The sequence below is a fragment of the Pezoporus occidentalis genome, unplaced genomic scaffold, assembly GCF_034315485.1.
Source record: "Pezoporus occidentalis ecotype Australia unplaced genomic scaffold, CSIRO_AGI_Poc_V1 ctg46, whole genome shotgun sequence".
NCBI classification, from domain to species: Eukaryota; Metazoa; Chordata; class Aves; order Psittaciformes; family Psittacidae; genus Pezoporus; species Pezoporus occidentalis.
In genome coordinates, this window is record NW_026915791.1 from 5,556,787 (window position 1) to 5,577,183 (window position 20,397).

General features: G+C 40.3%; 1 protein-coding gene across 3 annotated transcripts in view; it reads left to right on the forward strand.

The window, feature by feature from the left end:
• INO80 (INO80 complex ATPase subunit) overlaps nt 1-20,397 on the forward strand; it is a 370,843-nt gene that overhangs the window by 27,802 nt on the left and 322,644 nt on the right. For all 3 annotated transcript variants that reach the window (XM_062635778.1, XM_062635775.1, XM_062635776.1), the window contains exons 22-27: nt 590-657; nt 2,669-2,762; nt 3,786-3,963; nt 9,641-9,781; nt 14,133-14,358; nt 20,050-20,177. In XM_062635778.1, the coding sequence (XP_062491762.1) occupies nt 590-657; nt 2,669-2,762; nt 3,786-3,963; nt 9,641-9,781; nt 14,133-14,358; nt 20,050-20,177 (835 nt within the window). The remainder of the gene's footprint in view (nt 1-589; nt 658-2,668; nt 2,763-3,785; nt 3,964-9,640; nt 9,782-14,132; nt 14,359-20,049; nt 20,178-20,397) is intronic.

Below are 20,397 nucleotides of genomic sequence, written 5' to 3' on the forward strand. Positions count from 1 at the left end.
ATCCCTTTGAATACGAAAGTCAGGAAGAGGAATTCAGAGTTGTTGCTGATGATGTGTAATAGAATTAGGCTTTAAAAGAATTCTTTAAAATACAAAACAAAACCAAAAGCCCTGGGGTTTCCCTTCAGTGAGTTTTCATGTTTAAGGAAGCTATCAGTATCTGCTTGTCTGTGACATGGTATATCTTCAGCATCTGCTAGTGCCTTGACAGCTTTTAATGCTTACTTGGGATGAATAGAAGCTGCCTGCATGCAGTTTGCCGTTTTGTCCAACTGTGTCAGTTCTTGATTAATTTTGTGTGCATCAGTTATGAGGAGTGCTCAGGGCAAAGATGAGAAAGCCATGTTTGAAGATGAGACTAACTGTTCTACACTGTATAATGCAATTCCAGAGCAGTGGGGTGTCTCGGCATCAAATTAACAATAGTGCCTGTGGGCTGATGATGCTTTGCTCTTACTTCCATGCAATTCCAGTTGTCTAGGGTGCTGAAATACTTACAGTGGAGAACTGAATGGTTACTCTGCATTTTCTGCTGATTGTGTAATTGAACACTAGTGATTTTACTTGGTTTTGTTGCTTTCATTTTCAGGTGGTTACGGGTTTCACTTTCGCCATTTGCACCAGACCACATCCAGCAGTCTCTCTTCCATAGGAAGGGTAGGTTTACAGTGCTGGGAATCAAATGGGGATGCACACTTGCATGAGATGTAACTTCCTCAGTGAGAAGGACTGACAGGCCAGATCAATTAGTCCGCTGAGATAATCTGGTTAAAATTTGGTGAAATTTTGTTAGTATTTGTACTTTTACATATGAGGAACAACATTCAATGAGGAGCAGATAGAAGCAGCTGGAAGAATTATATGGAGACAGCTTGTTAGTTGGTTACTGTTTAATCCTACTGCAGTCTCTTGTTCTATTCTTCCTGTCTTGTTTTAACTTGCTTCAAGGGATTAATGCTGCCTTTTTAGTTTAATGTGAGTTCTTCACAGATTCAATTCAGGTAAATCTTGGATTCATTTCAGTATATTCTGTATCATATTTTAAACTGCCAACTTCTCTTTCAAGTAGAAAATAGATGAGATGCAAGTGACCCAGGATCTAACCAATGAGCAAAAACAATCACATAAGCTGCTTATAAAATACAATTTATTATCATAGGTGATTGATTTTTTTTTTTTTTCTCAAAAGAGTTGATTAGACTGCTTCACTGTAAGAGTTGGAAAAACTGGGAGAAAAAACAAGAGAAATAATGGCTGCATTACTATGCTGAAATCTCTTAGTATGGCCCTGTTCAGTTATGCAAAACCCTTTACAAGTATGAAGAACCAGATGCAGCTATAGGCGTCTCTGCTTCTCTGTAACTTTAACTTCTGTATGTCTTGCTGATTATTCTGTTTTCTGCTTGTTTTGGTATTCATAGAATCACCATAGAATCATAGAATAGTTAGGGTTGGAAAGGACCTTAAGATAATCTGGTTCCAACCTCCATGCCATGGCAGGGACACCACACAGTAGACCATGTCACCCAAGATTCCGTCCAACCTGGCCTTGAATGCTGCCAGGGGTGGAGCATTCACAACTTCCTTGGGCAACCCATTCCGGTAACCCACCACCCTCACAGTAAAAAACTTCTTCCTTATATCTAACCTGAACTTCTCCTGTTTAAGTTTTAACCTGTTACCCCTTGTCCTGTCGTTACAGTCCTTAGTGAAGAGTCTCTCCCCAGCATCCTTGTAGTTACCTTTAGATACTGAAAGGCTGCTATGAGGTCTCCATGCAGCCTTCTCTTCTCCAGGCTGAGCAGCCCCAACTTTCTCAGCCTACATTCATACGGGAGGTGCTCCAGCCCTCTGATCATGCTCATGGCTTCCTCTGGGCTTGCTTCAGCAGCTATATGTCCTTCTTATGTTGCGGACACCAGAACTGGACACAGGACTCCAAGTGGGGTTTCACGAGAGAGGCTTTTCCTTGGGGACCTTTTTTGACATGCCATAAAAGGAAAATAAGTTTGGCAATATAGTTTTTGTGTAGAAATTAAAAAAGATACAAATGATATTGGGGATATGCAGTGTGCATGGGTGGGCCTGAAAGGCTTTCTTTATTAACAGTGCAAGGTATCTCTTCTGCTCCCCACCCTTCACTGCAGTGTTTCCATCATTCTCACCATACCTGTTACATCGTTATCCCCATACTCACATTCCTCTATCAATTCCTACATCTCCTTCCAACCCGTTTGGCTGGGCTGGCTGGGTGAGAGGGAGCATGTTTGGCAGACATCCTGAGATGTGTGTGTTCTGGTCAGCTGTCTAGTAGATATGCGTTTGGATTCGCAAATGTGCACAGTGTCTATCTATTCTTACAAAGTGAAATCAATGTCCTTACTGGCTGCGTGATTTTCTGCCCTAGAATGGGGTTTCTGTCTTGGTAAAATTCCTTTCTCTTGCCCAGACTGGAAAATGAACTAGACCTTGGAATCAGCCAGCAGTGATTCAGATAAAATTTGCAGTATTTCTGAAAGATCCAGGTTAAATTATGATCCCCTGTTTAGTCACCTAGATTTGTCATATGTGAGAGAATGTGTATCTTGAATTGATGGAGTAAGTTTATTTTTTTCAGTTGAGTGTCTGTGAAATGTGTTGGCCTAACTTTAGTATTTCTGTGATGTAGGCATCAACGAAGAAAGCTGTTTTTCTTTCCTCCGGTTTATTGATGTCTCTCCAGCGGAAATGGCAAACCTCATGAATCAGGGACATTTAGCCAGGTGAGGACAACTTTTTTGGGTGTTTTTTTCCCCTTTAGTAATTGTAGGAAAAGCACAGGTGATGTCCGAGGCATCTCTGTAAACATGCATTTTCTATGCCTCTTAATATTACCATTTGTCTATTATCTAATATTGCAGGCACCATTATGCAAGGTGATTTGTATGACTGTCAAAAGAAAACCTCTGTTAACAAAGATTTGACACTGTAAATACACAAGACTGTCAAAGGGCCACAGAAGAGTTTACTTAACATCATACTGTAGGTTGCTGACATTAGCAAGTGCAAAATTCAGACTTCTGAAGGCCAGTTTGTTGCAGTGGTTGCCAATTGCTCTTGAGCATGTGTTTTAACACACACGGAATACACTTGTGCTGTGACAGTTGTTCTTCAGCTGTGAACCATGTTGTCTAGTTTCCACATACCTGGTTTTAATATGTAATGGAATTTTAGCATTGTGAACTGTATGTGTAAGTTACAGTGTATGCAATGGACAGTACTCTGACTGATGTTAGATAGTGCCTGTAAGAAATCTGAGATTAAGAGCAAGTCTTTATTAATAAATGTGTTTTGCTTAGGGCTAATATTCTTATATTGTGACTATTTGGGACTCGTGTTTCTTGTTGTGTTTCAGTAACACAAATCCAGTTTCTCTGGACCTGTCTGAATGATCTGTATTATAAATACTGCATTCATTATGCAGGTTATGAATAATTTATATATGGAGCAATTAACAGAGAAATCAGAGTGCAGTTTTAAGTAGCAGTGGCTAACTTGGACTCAAGCCTTTTAAACAAGTGCTTTGAAGTTTCTTCTGATTTAATCACTTCACTTAAGCCACCTTAGGAAAAAATAATATAAGAGTAATGTAATTGGAAAACATCCAGCAAAAAATATTTAAGTCAGGGCACTGTAAGCCTGATGTTCTGAAAGAAACATTTGCATCAAATAGTTATGCTGTAAATATCCTCAAGCCTTTCTTTCACAAAGCAGTGAATGAATGTATGTACTGTGTTCTGTTTCAGGTGGTTAGCTCTTTTCCTGTCTCTGAAAGCATCCTACAGGCTCCATCACATTCGCTCCTGGGTGGAAACTGAAGGGGAGAAACAGCAGGGGTCATGTTTTCTGAGGAACAGGGATTTCTTGCTTGATGTAAATTTCCCGCTGTCTTTCCCTAACTTGCACAGCTGCACTTTGCTGCAGGTAAGCAACAGTTTTGTGCTGCGGAGGTAGGTAGCAAATCCTCATGACTGGCAAATGATTTAAACCTTTCTATCCTTATACAACTGGGGAAAACAAACTTGGAAGCAGGATCATTTTATTATCTGTTTTATTAGATCCAGTATATAAAGTTCAGAGAGCTGAATAGAGAAGTAATTTTAACTACTGTCTTCCATGTGGTGATGCATTTCAAAACTGCTATAAAGAATAAATCAGTTGAATTAGAAGTCTTAAAAATGCTACTGAAGCAGCAGAACTAGACTCGTGACGTATCAGGGATGGATTCTACATGTCAGCTTAAGAGTTTTGTAATGTTTCCTACATGTAAGGTGCTTGGTTTCTGACTGAAATAGATCAAATTCAATACATTATTGCAGCCCTGGGAAAAGCAGAGACTTCAGCCAAGCAGTGTTTCAGAGCTGGTGGACAAGCATTGTCAGTGGTGTCTTTCTGTGAAATCTGTTTCTGCTGCTGGCTGAGAGACTCCAGATGTTTTCATCTTACTGTGTAATGCAAGGTCGTTTACTCTAATCTTTTGCCTGGGATGTGTGTGAAGGTTTTGTCTTTTTATGACTAAATTGCTGTTGATTTCCTGAGTTAGGTTATAGCTCCATTGATTTGTTTCACTGGGAAATAAGTTCACAAAAGTGCTAGCACAGAGTCAGGAAAGCATCTGGGGCAGTTAGCAGATATGCAGTAAAAAAACCTCTTCTGAAACAGATTGTGCCAAATTTCTCTAGGGAATATTGCTTCTGTTCATGAGTCTGGAAGGGGAAAGGAGATAGCCAGAATTCAATTGAATAGTGTGTAGAGGAAGTTGAAATTGAAGACGCATAAGCAGTAGGAAACCAACCTTGGACTTGGTGTCATGTTTTGCAGTGTTAACAGCAAAGCCAACAAAATGAGTCCTCCTAGTTATCAAACAAAGAGCAAGCCAACTGAGCGTGTATGCCAGTTAACTCTGGCTGTGCTGGTGTTCAAATATTCCATGTTTCCATGTCTAGCTTCATAAAATGCTGTGCTGTATGAATTTGTTTTCAGTTAGCTTTTTGGGATTACATTCAGCAGTTGGTATAATGACTGTGTAATAACTTATCTCTAAAACTGCACTATAGCTCTGTTGTTTCCTTGGTATGGTTAAAGAGAACTTGTGTGGGATCATCTGTGTTGCAGCCTAACAGTAAAAGAGTAGAAGATGGTATAAAAAGTTGTATGCCCTTATAGAAGGTAGCATTCATTTTTATGTATGTAGAATATACAGATCTTTGCATACCCTTTGGGTTAGTGTGTATAAATACGAAAAAATTGGAAGTTGTTAAATTTTCTTAGAGGAGGTGAGTTAATGTTATAGACATTAAATCAGAATGTGCACATGTAGGTTTTAATATTAAAAATGAAATGTAAAGCATATAGGTAGGCTACAGTCCCACCTGTGCCCCAACATAGCATGACTTAAACATGTAATTTGATTTCTCCAAATAATTTCTGTCCTTTGAGGAAGTCATTCCTTGTGGCTCAGAGGTCCCAGTGCTGTGACTATGTGTGACTAGTGACTGGTGTAACTACTACCTTTTATGGAGAAAACAGCCAGCTGAGAAGCAGAGTTCATCAGTGTGTGCAATACAGTGCATTTGTGATAACCCCAGTAAATCTAAAGGACATTTAGTCCTACAGTTACGACAGATTCTTTAGATCTGTTTTCTAACCTGCACGTTAGACAAATTACCACCTGAAGTCACTTGAAAATAACCTGTATTTGCAGGATTTAGTTTTCAGAGCTTATATGTAGAGCTTCTTAAAGGTGTGCAAAACAAGCATGCCTTTTAGCAGCGAGCAGCATCATGGGTGAAAATGACCTCACTGTTTTCGTCTAAGCCCAGATTTGAGAAACTTTCAATGTAAAATTCCCTGAGGCTTTCTCTAGGGCTTCATAAGATAGTAACGTGTAGGGAGTGAGGAGGGAGAGAGACAGAGGAAAAAGGAAATGGTATAAATCTGGAAAGGCTTTTCTTAACCGCTCAGATCAGCATTTCCGATACAAGAGACAAACCATGAAAATAAGTCAGTAGACAAAACCCCACATTTATTTTTAACGGATCTTTCGGAAATTGAGGTAACATCTGTCTAAATATAGTATGAGTTTCTTCACATAAACACAGAAGTGTGAGGTCTCTTCATTCCCCTTATTCAGCACCTCCAGAAGATGTGTATTCATTTGTATCGATTGATCTTGGGTGACATGGTTTCGTGTGAGATGTCCCTGCCCATAGCAGGGGACTGGAACTAGATGATCTTAAGGTACTTTCCAACTCTAACTATTCTATGATTCTATTTAAATTAATGTAAAATCTGATCTGTTGAAATGAACTCTTCTATCCTTTGCTTTCCTAATTTTCTTTCTATTAGGTAGGATTGTTAATGAGCTTAAGATGCTGGTAGCAACCACCCATATTTAATTGGAGCTCTGCAGTATAGGAAAGCCTCTTCCAACACTTCCTTTGTATTGCACAGTTTTAGTAGATGTGTACTTCTTACTTTTTAACAATCCTCTTGAGTTCTTGGCTTTGTTGTACTAAGGTGTAGGATCCATTTCAGAGCTGTGGCTGTGTTCAGTTCTGTAACTTTACCCAGTCTTTTCCATGTATGTGACTGATGGAAGCTGGTTTCCACTGTCCCTGTTGTATCTGGTGTCTGCTCTGTTCATGAATACTTAACTGCTACGTATGTCAGGGAACTCAGATAGGGATGTTTTCTTGTGACCTGTTCATAATTTGTACGCAGGAAGCATAGCACTGAAAACCGGATTAATGCCCATGTACAAGACTTACTTCTAATACTCTATATATGCAAAAGTAAAATTTTTCAATTATTTTTGATACCTTGGAAGTTTTCCTTTATGTTTCTTCCTGGGTACTTCTAATAGGGCTAAAGCCATCTTTGATGGCTCTTTGATATTGTTTTCCAAAAGAGAATTAAATAACAAACTTGCATAGGTTTGGAATTACACTTTGTTAGCCATTTCTTGTATTCTTGCTTTCCAGGAAATAGTTACCAAACTCCTCTCGTGACCAGGGCCACAATCAGTATGCCAACACTTGGTGTTGTAACACTTACTGGAAAGCTCTTGTGACTGCATGCAACACTGATTCCTCTTTGTAAAATGAGTTGTACCCCCAGTGAGTGGGCTTTTACTTAACTCAAAGGCAGTTGGTCTGAGTCCATATACTAGCCTGCTGTTGCTGGGAAGGAAGTCGCTCTTCCTTTCTGATCCTTGCTGTACTTTCTTTACTCCCAGCTGCTGAATCCTGCCTCCGCTGATGTGGGCTTGCACTGTCACATCCTGTATGCACCAACTGCAGAAAACTTACTTTTTCATGGCTGTTGAATTGGTTCTTTGGTTACATGTGTAGGTAAATAGGCTTTTTGGAGGGATAGGCAGGTGATATAACTCGAGCAAGAAGTGGCACAAATGCCATGGAAGGGATTTCTCCCCTTTCAGCAGCAGTGCTGGTGCTTTGTTGCCACCACTTCTGGTCCTCAGACGAATAAGCCACCATTCACATCTGTTGCCCACAGCCAGGTTCTCCCAGCCTTGTATTTCCCACTCTGCTGTTTCAGCACACGGCCTGTTTTACCAGGTGGTGAAACAGATCACAAAACTAACTTGGAGTGGAGGGGTAAGGGTTTGTTTTCCTCTTGATCAGCATCTTAAGGAGTACAAACAGCTAGGTCAACAAGAAGCGGCTCTGCGGGGACAGGAGTGAACATGTGAAGCAGTTGTGTTAAGCCAGCATTACTGATGAAGAATTGCCAGCTGAGTAAAGCCTGCTTTTGGGATCACATATCCAGTGTGGCCCAAGCTTTGACCTGTGCTTTTTAGCCCTGCTGAGTGTCAGTGAAAGGCTATTGTCAGCTCTTTCTGCGCTCAACCTTCTATAGGGAGGAGCGGATGTTCAGGCAGAGCATACACACTTTATTTTTGCCAGCTCCGCGCCACAAGTCATGCTGGTAGCAACTGAAAGACCCACTTACATGCTAGGAGTAACTCTATTTCATAGGTGGTGCTAGCACCTATGTACAGTAAGGCTGTATTTCTCCCTTGTCAGCGGGTTCCAAATTATACACGTTAGCAGTCTGCATCTTGCCCAGTGAATTTACTTCTGGAAATGGAAAGGGCCCAGAATTTATGATCCATAATAAAGTGCTGCTGTGGATGGTTTTAGTTGGCTTTTCTTAATATGGAGGAATACATATATCCAGTTGCAATGTTATAGACAAGGCGTCTGCTTCTGTCATGTACCCTGTTGTATAGAACTTCAAACACTGGGATTTTAGGAAATTGGGAGGCTCTGTAAAGTGAAAGTAGCATGCAGCTGATTCTGGTGCATTAGGAACTGGGGCAGAGCAATGCCAAAGCTTTAGATACTAGTCACATTTTACTTAAGTGAACTGCTAGGAAAGCTAGGAGGGCACATCCTGTGATCAATGAAAGGTATACCTCTTATGTGATTAAAATTGCTGCTTGTTTCCTGTAGTATGCAGAAGAATGCCCTGCGTGCTTTAAAAAATAATTATAAGTAATGATAATACATAATGAAGATGATCAGGGGCTGGAGCACCTCTTCTATGAAGACAGGATGAGAGAGTTGGGTTTCTTCAGCCTGGAGAAGGCTTAGGGGAGGACTTACAACAGTCTTCCAGTACCTAAAAGGGGCCCACAAGAAATCTGGAGAGGGACTTTTTACAAGGGCCTGTAGTGACAGGACAAGGGGAATGGCTTTAACCTGACAGAGGGGAGATTGAGATGAGATATTAGGAAGAAATTGTTCCCTGTGAGGGTGCTGAGGTGCTGCCACAGGGTGCCCAGAGAAGCTGTGGCTGCCCCATCCCTGGCAGTGTTCAAGGCCAAGTTGTGGATGGGGCTTGGAGCAACCTGCTCTAGGAAATTTAGTTTTCTGATATTTTTCTGTGTGGGGTTGAGCATCTTCAAAATTCCCCCCTTTTTTTTTTTTAATGCTGGTGCATCTCAATGCCCCCACTTCTGAATCAGTACATTTTTCTCTATCAAAAGGATATTGATACACATGTGGCAAGTTCCAGGATTTATACATGGGTGTGTTCATGTGTATGAGTAACCATGCTGCCATCTTGAAAGTTCTCAGGTTAAAGTTCAGAGCTGGTTTGCACAGAAAAGGAAGAAAAAGTTGGAAACGATGAAAGTCCAAGGGTACCAGACTAGTCTCATTTAGAATCTTATTTTTTTTTTCTCTTTTAAATTTCGTTTTACTTATGCTTCAGAATAGATCAAGGATTAGCTTGAAAACAGCTTGAGGGGCAGACCTAAGAATATTCCTGTCTTTCCTTCATTATAAAAGCTAAAGTCAAAAAGTTCAAAGAGCCTAAAACTTGTTTCTGGTTCCAGCTGGGCATAAACACAGGTATTGGTGCGGGCTATTTTAATTTCAACTGTTTCAGGATTTGAATGTTCTGATAATTGCACAAAGATCCCATACATTCTCACTGCAAAAGATGTAGTTTCCTTTTACAAAGAGAGATACTTGGCCAGTGTTTTTTGTCTGTCTTTCTCATGAGTGGTCACAATATTTAAGAGTATTTCTTTATAGACATAGTAACTTACTAGTTTTAATTTTGTTTTCAGAACCTTGTGTTCAGCAGCCACTGTAAAGCAGTTACTGGCTATTCAGATCATGTCATACATCGAAGGAGATCAGCTACCTCATATGTACGGTGCTGCCAGGTGACTGAGCTGCCGTCCTTCCTGTGCATAGCCAGTCCACGGGTAAGTCCCAAGTTAAGTTGTAAATTATGTATTTTCTATTGTGTTTTAAATCTTGTTAGAATTGTGTCGTAGGAACAGGATGATCTATTACTTTCTTTTGGTTGGGTAAAACTGTTGTGAGGATATCCTTTTGCTACTGTATTCAATAGTAGTTTTTTTGTAGGGGAAGTGACTGTAATGTGCCCTGAAGGGAAAAGGAGAGTTCTGAGATGTACCTCACAGGAGTTGTTCTGAGATACATAAGATTTCACTTTCTCTCCTAGTACCAAAAGCAGTAAAATTACAGAAGAGGTTAAGTAGATTGTTCCCCAATAATCTGAGAGGGAGATGAAGATATGCTATGAACAGAATGGAGCGATTGTTTGGTCAACACTGATGACAAAAGGGAGCTGAGGAGCAGTGCCTTTTTGAAAAGGATGTTAGTTGTCTCTCATTGCATCAGCTTATGTGCCAAAAAGGAAACACCAAATTGCACTGTGTAAGAATTACTTGAATTGGAATTTTCTAAATCTTTTGGATATTAAGTGGTATGCTTGGGATTGTCCATCACCTATCAATTGAATTTTGAAATTATTTTAGCTAAAATTTCCTGGGCCGACACAAGAGACCTTCTGAAGTCTGTGGATACTGCATTCCATGTTGTTGGATCTTGACAAAATTGGGCAAAACATACTTTTATTACCAGACCGTACAGATGTTATGTTCTTTACTCACTGTTGATGTTACTGCTGTAAGCTTGATCAAATGGGTCCACATGCAGTTATACATATGCATCTGGAGAAGGGTAGATGGCAAGTAGGACTCTGTGCTTATTACCTCCATGCTGTTGCTTGAGCTGAATTCATCTGTGCCTGCAGCTCCAGGGGCCAGAAATCCGAACTGAACTTCTCAAAGTCACACATCACCTCCCAGTCACAACAAATTCCTGTCCCTGGAAGCGTTCAGGGCCAGCTTGGATGGAGCTTTAAGCAGCCTGGTCTAGTGGAAGGTGTCCCTGCCCGTGACAGAGGGTTGGAACTGGATGAGCTTCAAGGTCCCTTCCAACACAAACCATTCTATGATTCTGTGATTACCTGGTTCAGGAACAAGCAGTTATTCCAAGAGTAAATTGTGAAAGCCACTTCTCCTTCAGATTCCTTTGTTTTCTCACTCTTTGTACCTAAATTTGCATTACAGATGAAGAATATGTGGAATACTTCCCCCTACATCAGGAAGGGAGGAGAAGGGGCTTAGAAGGCTACATATGAAGGGGAAGGGAAGGGCAAGGAGAGATCGTCTCTAATATTTATTCTCATGAATAAAAGTTACTTGTTTTGGCTTTGCTGGTGTTTAAAGATGGTTAAGTGGAAGCATAGCTTCTTGTTTCTAAGAATACAAAGACTTAATTTTATGCTTGTAAGAAACTTTTGGCAGGAGTGCAGAAGACCTGAAGCAGCAGAAAGGACACATATCTTCTCAGAAACTGTAGCCTTCTGTTGTTGTTTGACCTGTGATGAATTTTGGGAAGTTAATGGAGTGAATGATAGGAGTGCATGTTTATATAGCAGCTATGGGATGGTGAGGGGCGAGTCAGTGTCGTAGTTTTCTTTCTATGCAGGCAGTTTTCTGGGGTGCATATAGCTTGGAGGATGGATCTTGTATTCTGATTAGTAAACTGACTAATTCAGTTTCAAGCAGTGTTGTTTGGTTTCAATAGATCCAGTGTGTGCTTGCAGCACAGAAAGCCAACTGTATGCTGGGCTGTATCACAAGTGTGTCCAGCAGGTTGAGGGAGGTAATTCTTCCCCCTCTCCTCTACTCTTGTGACACCCCACCTGCAGTCCTGCATCCAGTTCTGGGGCCCCCAACACAAGAGGGATGTGAACCTGTTGGAGCAAGTCCAGAGGAGGCCATGAAGATGCTCAGAGGGATGGAGCACCTCTGCTATAGAGACAGGCCTGAGAGAGCTGGGGTTGCATGTTTGAATTGAGAGATTTTGCCATCTCCCTCAAAAATCAGTCCTATGCTTTGACTGCAGATGGCAGTACAAGATAGCATCAACCCTAAGAGTCTGTTTTGAGTGATGGAAATGTGTACAAAGTGTTAACACAGACTGTTTCACTTTGCAGTGTTTCAGGTGGCTGTATGTATAGACCCATAAGCCAGACTGGTTTAAAAATAGCTCTTGGCTTTTTGCAAAGCAGTGGCTTTACCATTATTGCAAGATTTTGTCTGCTTTTTTAATACGTACTATAATTGTGCTCATGAATCCGTTTAAACAATTGTTTGGCTCTTGCAAAGAGAAGTCTCTGTGAGGTGAATCTATTCCACAGAGCTCCTGTAAAACAGGACTGGACCACAGCTTCCAGCCAGAAGATCTTGTTCAATACCTTTTACTTAGGGTTAGCTGGTAAACATTCAGAGAGGTGCAGCCAGCATCTAAGGTATCAGGCAGTATGTCCTGAGGTATGGGTTGCTCCCTTCACCTTACTGTTCTAACAGTATTTAAAACTGGTGATATTTAAACTATTTTATTGCTGATCATTTAGTTAAGTCATTAAAATACCTTCATTTGCATGATATAATGCTTCATATCTATGATTCTTAGTATGCAACAGTTAATTATGTCATGCTAGAGTAAGCTGGAACAAAAAATTAAAACCCCTCCAAATGCTTGAAAGCTTTTAATCTGCAATAAAAAGATATTTCTTTTAATGTTTAATGTTCCATTATCACAGTAATTTCCACCCCTACTCAATTGTGCAGAAACCCCACTACTTTTCTGTTCCCTATCAAAACCTGAAGACCCCCATACTGTTTTTTCCAACACAGATCCACTTCCTTTTTTATAATGTGAAAACTTTTGCAAGCTTGGTTTCCCCTGCATTCATTTTCATTTGTCACATTGCTTTTCGTATTCCCATAGGTAATGTCATTCGCACACTGTTAGGATTCATGACAATATTTTTAACTTACATGGATTTACACGGATTTCTTTTTTCCCTATTTTACTTTTGAAATCAAAACAACGACTTGCAAAGTAATGATATATTTGCTTCCTATGTTGGTGAAGAAACCTGCAAAGGATTGCAAGTTTGTAACTTCTCTCTGTTATAAGCCCATACTGTAAGGTTATTTTGGCTAATATTCAAGTTTAGATGCAATTTTAGATGAGTTTCAACACATAATTAGGTCTGTAGGTACTATGTGAAAGTTTCTACCAGCATTCTTGTCTAAACTTGCTTATAAATAGCTTTTGTAAACACCCCAGAATGTTGGCCCAAAACATATTTATATTCAGGAAAAATAGAAAGAAGTTGGTGATCTGCATTTTATTGGAATGATTCTTGTGCTGGATAAGTGAATTGTTGTGTATTTATAGTTGTGTGAGAGTGTTCTACTTGTATTTGCTTGGATCACGTGGTTTAACTCTTGGTGAAGTATCAAAACTAAAACCCAGGCTGTTGTGGTGTGTACCATGGCTTAGTTCCGCTTTTGGTTTTTATTACTGCAGTATCTTTAAGTTGTCCCTTGCCCTGGTATGAGTGAGGTAAGAGAAAGCTCTGGATTGTACAAAGGCCAGCCCTGTCTGCTGGAACAGATTCCTTACCTAAGGATATTACAGTCATTGGCATACAGCTGTTTGGACCTTCTGCTTTCTGTACAGCTTTGGGTGGACGTGGCAAAGCAGAGGGAGTTAAAATGATGATGGAACCATTCCAGAATAGCTCACGTGGCATGAAATCAGAGTTGCTGTGTTTGCAACACTAGTCTGCCCAGCTGAGTTGTATATACTAAAGCAGGTAATAGGGAAAGGAATTCGGAGAATAGCCAGAAGAAAAAGATCACCCTGTGCTCACTGACACTGTTCCTGCAGCCCATTTCTGTTCAGTTCAGCTGTCAAGCCCAAGAAATGTGCTGTTCCAAAATAGGGATGTTTCCCTGTTCATTTGTTTTCCTTTTTAATCTATGTATCTTCCTAATATTACATTATCACATGAGTTTCTGTTAAGGACGATAGGTAAGTCTCATCTCTGCTAGGTATATACTTGATTGTGAAGGGCAAAAATGAAAGGTGCAGCAAGGACACTTTTCTTTTCCTCTCAACTTTTCTATCAGTTGTGTGGCAGTTGGCATGAGGCATTGTTTATCAAAAGGCAAGTAGTGTATGCCTGGTTGTTCACAGGACTTTTTGTGGTGTGGGAAGGTGTTGCATCTTTGCTTATTTTAAGCCCAGCTTAAGATTTATTCCATTTGTACATGTCAGTAACTTTAATTCTTAAAATTTGATCCTGTGGGAAGGTAGCTGAACTGGAGATCTTGGGATGAGGGGAAATCTGAACAAGAATATTGATGATTATTTTACTTGTAGGTAACAGCTGTGCCACTGGAGTTCTACTGCAATGACCGAAGTGCAGAATACGAGCGCAAGGCACTGAAGGAAGGAGGATGTCTGGAAGCAAAGCAATGTGTACTCAATGGAGCCCCTGAACTAGCAGCTGACTGGCTGAAGCAATCCTCCCAGTTCTTCCCAGAGTATCCAGGAGGGCTGTTAGGGATCAGGCCTCAGAACGGCTGGTCTTTTATCAGGATACCAGGTAAGTTTGGAGGTTGTCATGGAACAGAGATGAGATAAATATGGACATCTGTTCTTCGGTGGTAATTACACTTGGTTATGGGCTTTATGAGGGGGTGGTTGTGTATTTACGTGTTTATTTTTCCTCCTGAGTGAAAGTTAACCCTGGTATCTTAAAACACACCATGATTTCACATCCTGTGTCTGCAGCAAAGCTGTCCATGGATACTGAAAAAGCCTCACACAAACTTTTCTAATGCTTACAAAACCCTCCTAGCATGTTAGCCCCCAAATTGACTGTAAAGAGAGAGATTTGCTTACTGAAGCACAGTCTTCTGTCACAACCAAATACTGTTTTGAGGTTGGAGATAGGAAGATTGCTAACAGTCATATCTTACCTCTAAGTGTGTTGGAAGGCCTTTGTATTGACCTAAAAGATCTTCTGTTGGTCTTCCTTGTGAAAAGATAAAAATTACTTGTAGCAGTGTACAATGAGAAGAATGGGTTTGGGGACCAAGTTAGAGGAAATTGGCCTGGGCAACAAGGCATGTGGTGTGAGATTTGCAGAGTTTCAGTTGGAATAGAGGATTTACTCATGCTTCCTGGTAGAGCAGGAGAAGATGATGTACCAGTGTACTTGTAAATATACTTTTTTTTTTTTCCCCCTAGAATTAGACTAAAGTAATCCAAGATTTCCTAGAATTTGATTGCCAGTACTGCATTGAATTCCATGGGGCAGACACATTCTGGCTGTCGGAAGATGGTCCTGAGCAGTGAGCAGAGTTCTGCAGAAAGTACTAGAGATCTGAGAGATAGCCAAGAGGAAAAACAGCTTACACTGCCAGATGCTAAGTTATTCCCAGACCCTTTTGGGTCAAGGATGTTTGGCAGGGGAAGTTAGTACAGTAGAAGGAAAATGGCCTTTTGCTTGCTACAGTCCGATTTAAGAAGGTACCTCATAAGTACTTGGAGTCATTTGAAGCACGTGCATGTTTGTACCTATGTAATGGAGAAACCCTTTTTCATGAGCTCTCACTAGACTATAGTGTTAAGTGACAGTTGATGACTTTATATTTTTTTCAGGAATTCATTGAATTATCCATTATTTGGGAACAGGAAGTGAATTGCTGTAGCAGAAAGGAGAGAAATAGTGAAGGGATAAATTAAGGTGGATGCATGCATAGAGAAATGAAGAGAAGTATCAGATGTAGTGCTGAGAGAGGGCTGCACTCTCTTCAGAAGACTTCCATTTAAGCTGATGACTTTGATGGTTGGGATGAGTGTGTATGTAAAGCCTGCATTTAGGAGATGTTGGAACTGCAAGTGAATTTAAAGAAGAGTAATTTCATACAGCTGTGTTTTAGTTAGGTGGAAGGTAGCATTCAAACCTAAACTTAATCTGAAAGGAAAGGGCACATACCACTGCATACAGCTGTGTTTATATGTGCAGAAGCATGCACAGTGCATTACAGAAAACAACTGATACACTGAAGGAACCATTTACAAGGCTGAAGTCTAGCAAGTGTCAAATGGAATGGGTGGTGTGAAGGTCTGCAGTAAATGGGTGGCAAGAAGAACCAAGGGATGTCTCTCTCCTAACCCTCATCTATCCTCTCCCAGACTCGGTGTTCCCAGTACCCTGGCAGCAGGCTCAGCTGCGATCACTGTGGGAATCTCTTGAGGCTTTTCCTGTTCTTTGAAAGAAAAATGGTCCTGGATTAAATGGCAGGAAGTGTCTGAGTCCTTTTAGCATCGATAAAAAGCACCGGCCTCACTGGCTGTTTACTGTGAGAGTCAGCTAGCTCCTCACTGACCCCATTGTGCCGTGCAGACTGTCGGGAGGGGAACCAGGGGTGTCAACTGGAACCCAGACTTTATCTCTCTTTCCTCTGCATTTTCATGCCCAGAGGCACTTTTTCTCATTCTCCAGAGAGCATTGAGCCCAGCTACAGTCATCAGCCAGAGCTCCTGACAAGGGTTATTTTGAGTCATAATCATTCATGGCTGTTCTTCCCAGGCCATAGGATCCCACTGCATCCCCATGTAGATAATTTATGTCTGTATCCCTGCATAGCTGGAGTAAGGGACTTTTTATTTCAGACTGAAAGCTAAACAGTATCAGTTGACACTTACTTTCTTTTTGGTCTGGTTCTCTTTTCTTGTTTATTTCATGCAGTGCTGAAGAACCCAAAAACTGCATCCTTGGGAGAGTTTTTTCACGTGCAGTCCAGGACCATCTCCTGACTGGCTTCAAATTTCAAAAGCTCTTTTGATGCTATTAAAAAACAACATTAAATATATATATATATCTACGTATATATCTATCTATGTATCTATATCTCCAAAGACGTTGTAATTGGAGTTTTTCACCAATCATTAAATATGGAAAAGGTAGAATTGCAAATTTCGGAAATACCATATAAAAATAGAAGTAAACCACCTTTTTCGTCCTCCAAGATACAAGAGAATGAGAAATAGAGAAATTAGAGGTAGAAGACCCTTTCTTTTTTGAATACTCATAGTGTTTCCTGAAGATGGCATGAATAAAGTACATTTTCTCCTACCACTTCCCGGAATTTGTCCTTTGAATCACTAGGTGGCAGGCTTTAAGCATGCAAAACTGTTTGATCTTACAAAACACAATGTTATCAAGATAGCACATTTAGAGATGCCAGGTTAAAGTGAAATGGTTTTCTCTTCCAGAGACGATAAATCTTTTGTTGTTGTTAGTTCTGTTTTGCTTTCCAACCATAAAAAAAAGCCAAACCCCACAACTTTCTCACCAGTGCAGTCTGCTCTGACACTGATATTGGAGAAATTATGAGCTGTTAATAAGTTGGTAACTTTTCAGACTGTAAGACCATCTGCAAATAAGTTCTTTACTTGTAATTTGTATTTTATTGCTATTTAAAAATAGTAGCTTACACAATGGAGACTTAAGGAGCCAGCAGCAAAGGACACTCATTGTTTCCACTTACCAAAACTCAGTTCTACCTATTTATGCCTATGTGAGAGACACCAGGAGCATTTTGCTTTTGGAAACTTGCTAATATGTTAATCTGAGCCAGTCAAGACTGACGCTTGAACATACCCTGTCTGTTCTCCATTTCCTTCCAGTCAGATGGCTTTTGGTTAATAATCATACTAGTTTGTCATGTATATCTAGACTTTCCATGTTGCTTCACTCAATTTAATTCATTCTGAAACAGCAAGCTGACCAATTACAATAAAAGAATGCCATGGCTTTATGGATTTAAAGGAAAGAATAACATTTCGTATAAACATTGCTACTGTGCAGACTTGGAGTTTTTTTGGTATTTTAAAACCAAACAACTGCAAGTAATTTCCATTTTTACTTAATTGCTTGAGTTCTAAGCTTGTTTTTCTTTAGAAGAATTCATGCAACTAGTAACAATAGTTAATAGTATGTAATTGAGTTCTCTCTAGAGATGAGTGTGTCATTAGAAATACGTTGCACTTGGAACAAATACCATCCAGAGCTGTGGTCTAGAGTTTTCTTTAGAGTATCTCTTTGGCTTAGCTCCTGAGTTGATGGATTCCCTGAGGTGGTTGCTAGTGATTCAGTCAAAGAGGTGGCACTTGCTCCTGGCAAAGCAACAAGATCACCCTCAGAAAGGAAAGCAAATCGGAGGAAAAACAGTGACTGTCTGGATAGGCAGACAAGGAAGAGCAAAGCTCTCTTGTCTTGGATTCTTAACTAGTGAATTGCAGGAGCATGGGTCTAAACTTACTGGGGAGTTCACAGCATTGACTTCTAGTGCAAATAGAAGAGCTGATAATCTTAAGCATTATTGACATCTCAGTTTCTTGAATTTTGGAAAGGAGTATTGTTGGCTCCTTCTTCTGATGTCTAATGTAGATCCCATTAGTTCCAGCATCAGGTCCATTATTTGTATTTAAGCTAAAGATGTTTTTTGAAAGAAATATTGATTGAAATATTAACGTGATGAAGAGTCTCCCATGTTTCTGGATTAAAGTGTTTCTGACTAGTTTTTCCTCACTATTAGAGGGATAAGAGGGAAATTTGCCTTGGTTTTACACTTCAGTAAGTCCCTGGATACTGTGCTCTTCTCTGCTGGTATACAGTTCTCTTCAGTTGTTAAAAGCCTTTGTCCAAAAGAGGAACCTTGAGTATTGCCATTTGCCCTTTGAAAAATTGAAACAAACCAAGTTTCTGAATTCCCTTACTGCAGGAAAAGCTTTTTAATACAGTGAAATAGTGGGGACTTTTCCTGAATGCTTTTTGTTTTTTACAGCCTGTCTGAAAGGTGTATTAAACCTGGGCAAACCTGCTTTTCTTACCAAAGCCCTTGTTGAACCTGCAAGAGTCAAACTTAGCCCTCTGTGCCACATCACTGCACTTGGGTACTCATGGATGGTATTGTTTGCCATGCTGATAAGCCCTTTTTAGGAGCACTGTTGTTCGATCTGTACTCCTCTCTTCCACTAGCATGGACTTGGTTTTAACGGTATGAAAATGTTCAGGTGAATGATTTCATTTTTATATGTACCTTTTTAATGTAGCTGGAATATTGCGCAAGGCAGTTAATTGCCTTCCAGAAAGCTGGATTTTCTTCAGCCCGTGAGTTAATTCATTCTGTGCAACAAGAAGTGTGCGGAAGTGTTACCTGCTAGACATGTCGAAAATATTTGGGTTCTGTTCTAGCCTGCACCATCTGCAGTTGTCAACTTTCCGTTTTGGCTGTAAACCTAAAATCAGACATCCCAAAGAATAAAGAATCATCAGTGGCCTTTCCAACTGATAATTTTTTGGAAGAAAATGTCTCTTTATCCTCTTTCAGCGGTAGGGTATTGTTTACTGAAGTTTATGTACAGAATGTACAAACAGGAAGATCTCCTTCCTGAAAAATACTTCATGAGCAGTGCTGAAACAGAGAGGACATAAACCATAAAATCTGAAGTGACTTAAGAAATGTTTCCAGATGGCAATCTTTATTTTTTATTTTTTTCTTAAAGGCAAAGGGCAGGGAGGAAAAAGAAGAGTTAAGGCAGTGCTGTGAATCATAGATTCATAGAATCGCTAGGGTTGGAAAGGACCTTAAGATCATACAGTTCCAACCCCCCTGCCATGGGCAGGGACACCTCACACCCAGGGCTCTGTCCAGCCTGGCCTTGAACACTGCCAGGGATGGAGCATTCACAACTTCCCTGGGCAACCCAATCCAGTGCCTCGCCACCCTAGAGAACTGTTCCTGTTCTTCACTTTCTATGTTAGTGAGGGGTTTGATCTCAAAACTAGATCTGTTGAGGGTGAATACAAAGCTCAGCAGTAGGTAGCAGCGAATGTCCAAAGGACGGTGTTTTAACATGAGAAGTGGAAAAAAATTCTTCAACTATCAAGGCGTGTTGTGGTTGTTGATGTGGTCAGAATCCTTAGATGAGGGAAATGGCTGTCCAAAAAAGGATTGAGTCTGTACTCGTGAGGAGATCAATCTGTGATGAAATTTTGCCATGTTGGTATATTCATATACTCCCATCTTAGCAAACAGAAGTTATTGTTAGCAGTGTGACTGTAAGTGTCAGCCAGAAGAGGTGTTGCTGTTTCTCTGATCACAGCTCATTACTTTAGGGATTATAATGCAGTGAAGTGCTGGGAAAACTTAGAACTTAGCTTGTTACATGTAGCTGTTCTGGCTTTATTAGTTACCTGCTTTTCATCCATTTCTTTTAGACAAAGAGAGTCTGATCACTGACAGTGGAAAACTTCATGCTCTTGATCTTCTGTTGACACGGCTGAAATCTCAAGGACACAGAGTTCTCATCTACTCCCAGATGACACGGATGATTGACTTGCTGGAGGTAGGAGAGCTGTAGCCTACAGAAGACAAATTCTGAAGATGGAAATTTAGCAACAGTGTTTTGGAGAAAATACTGTCATTTGGGTGCAGCAAACCTGACATAAAATTGTACTGAAGGATATACAGTAAATGCATTAATATGGAAAAATAAGAGCTGCCATACAAAGTTATATCTAAGGTCCAGTCTAGTGTTACACTTCCAGCCGTGTACAGCAGCAGAT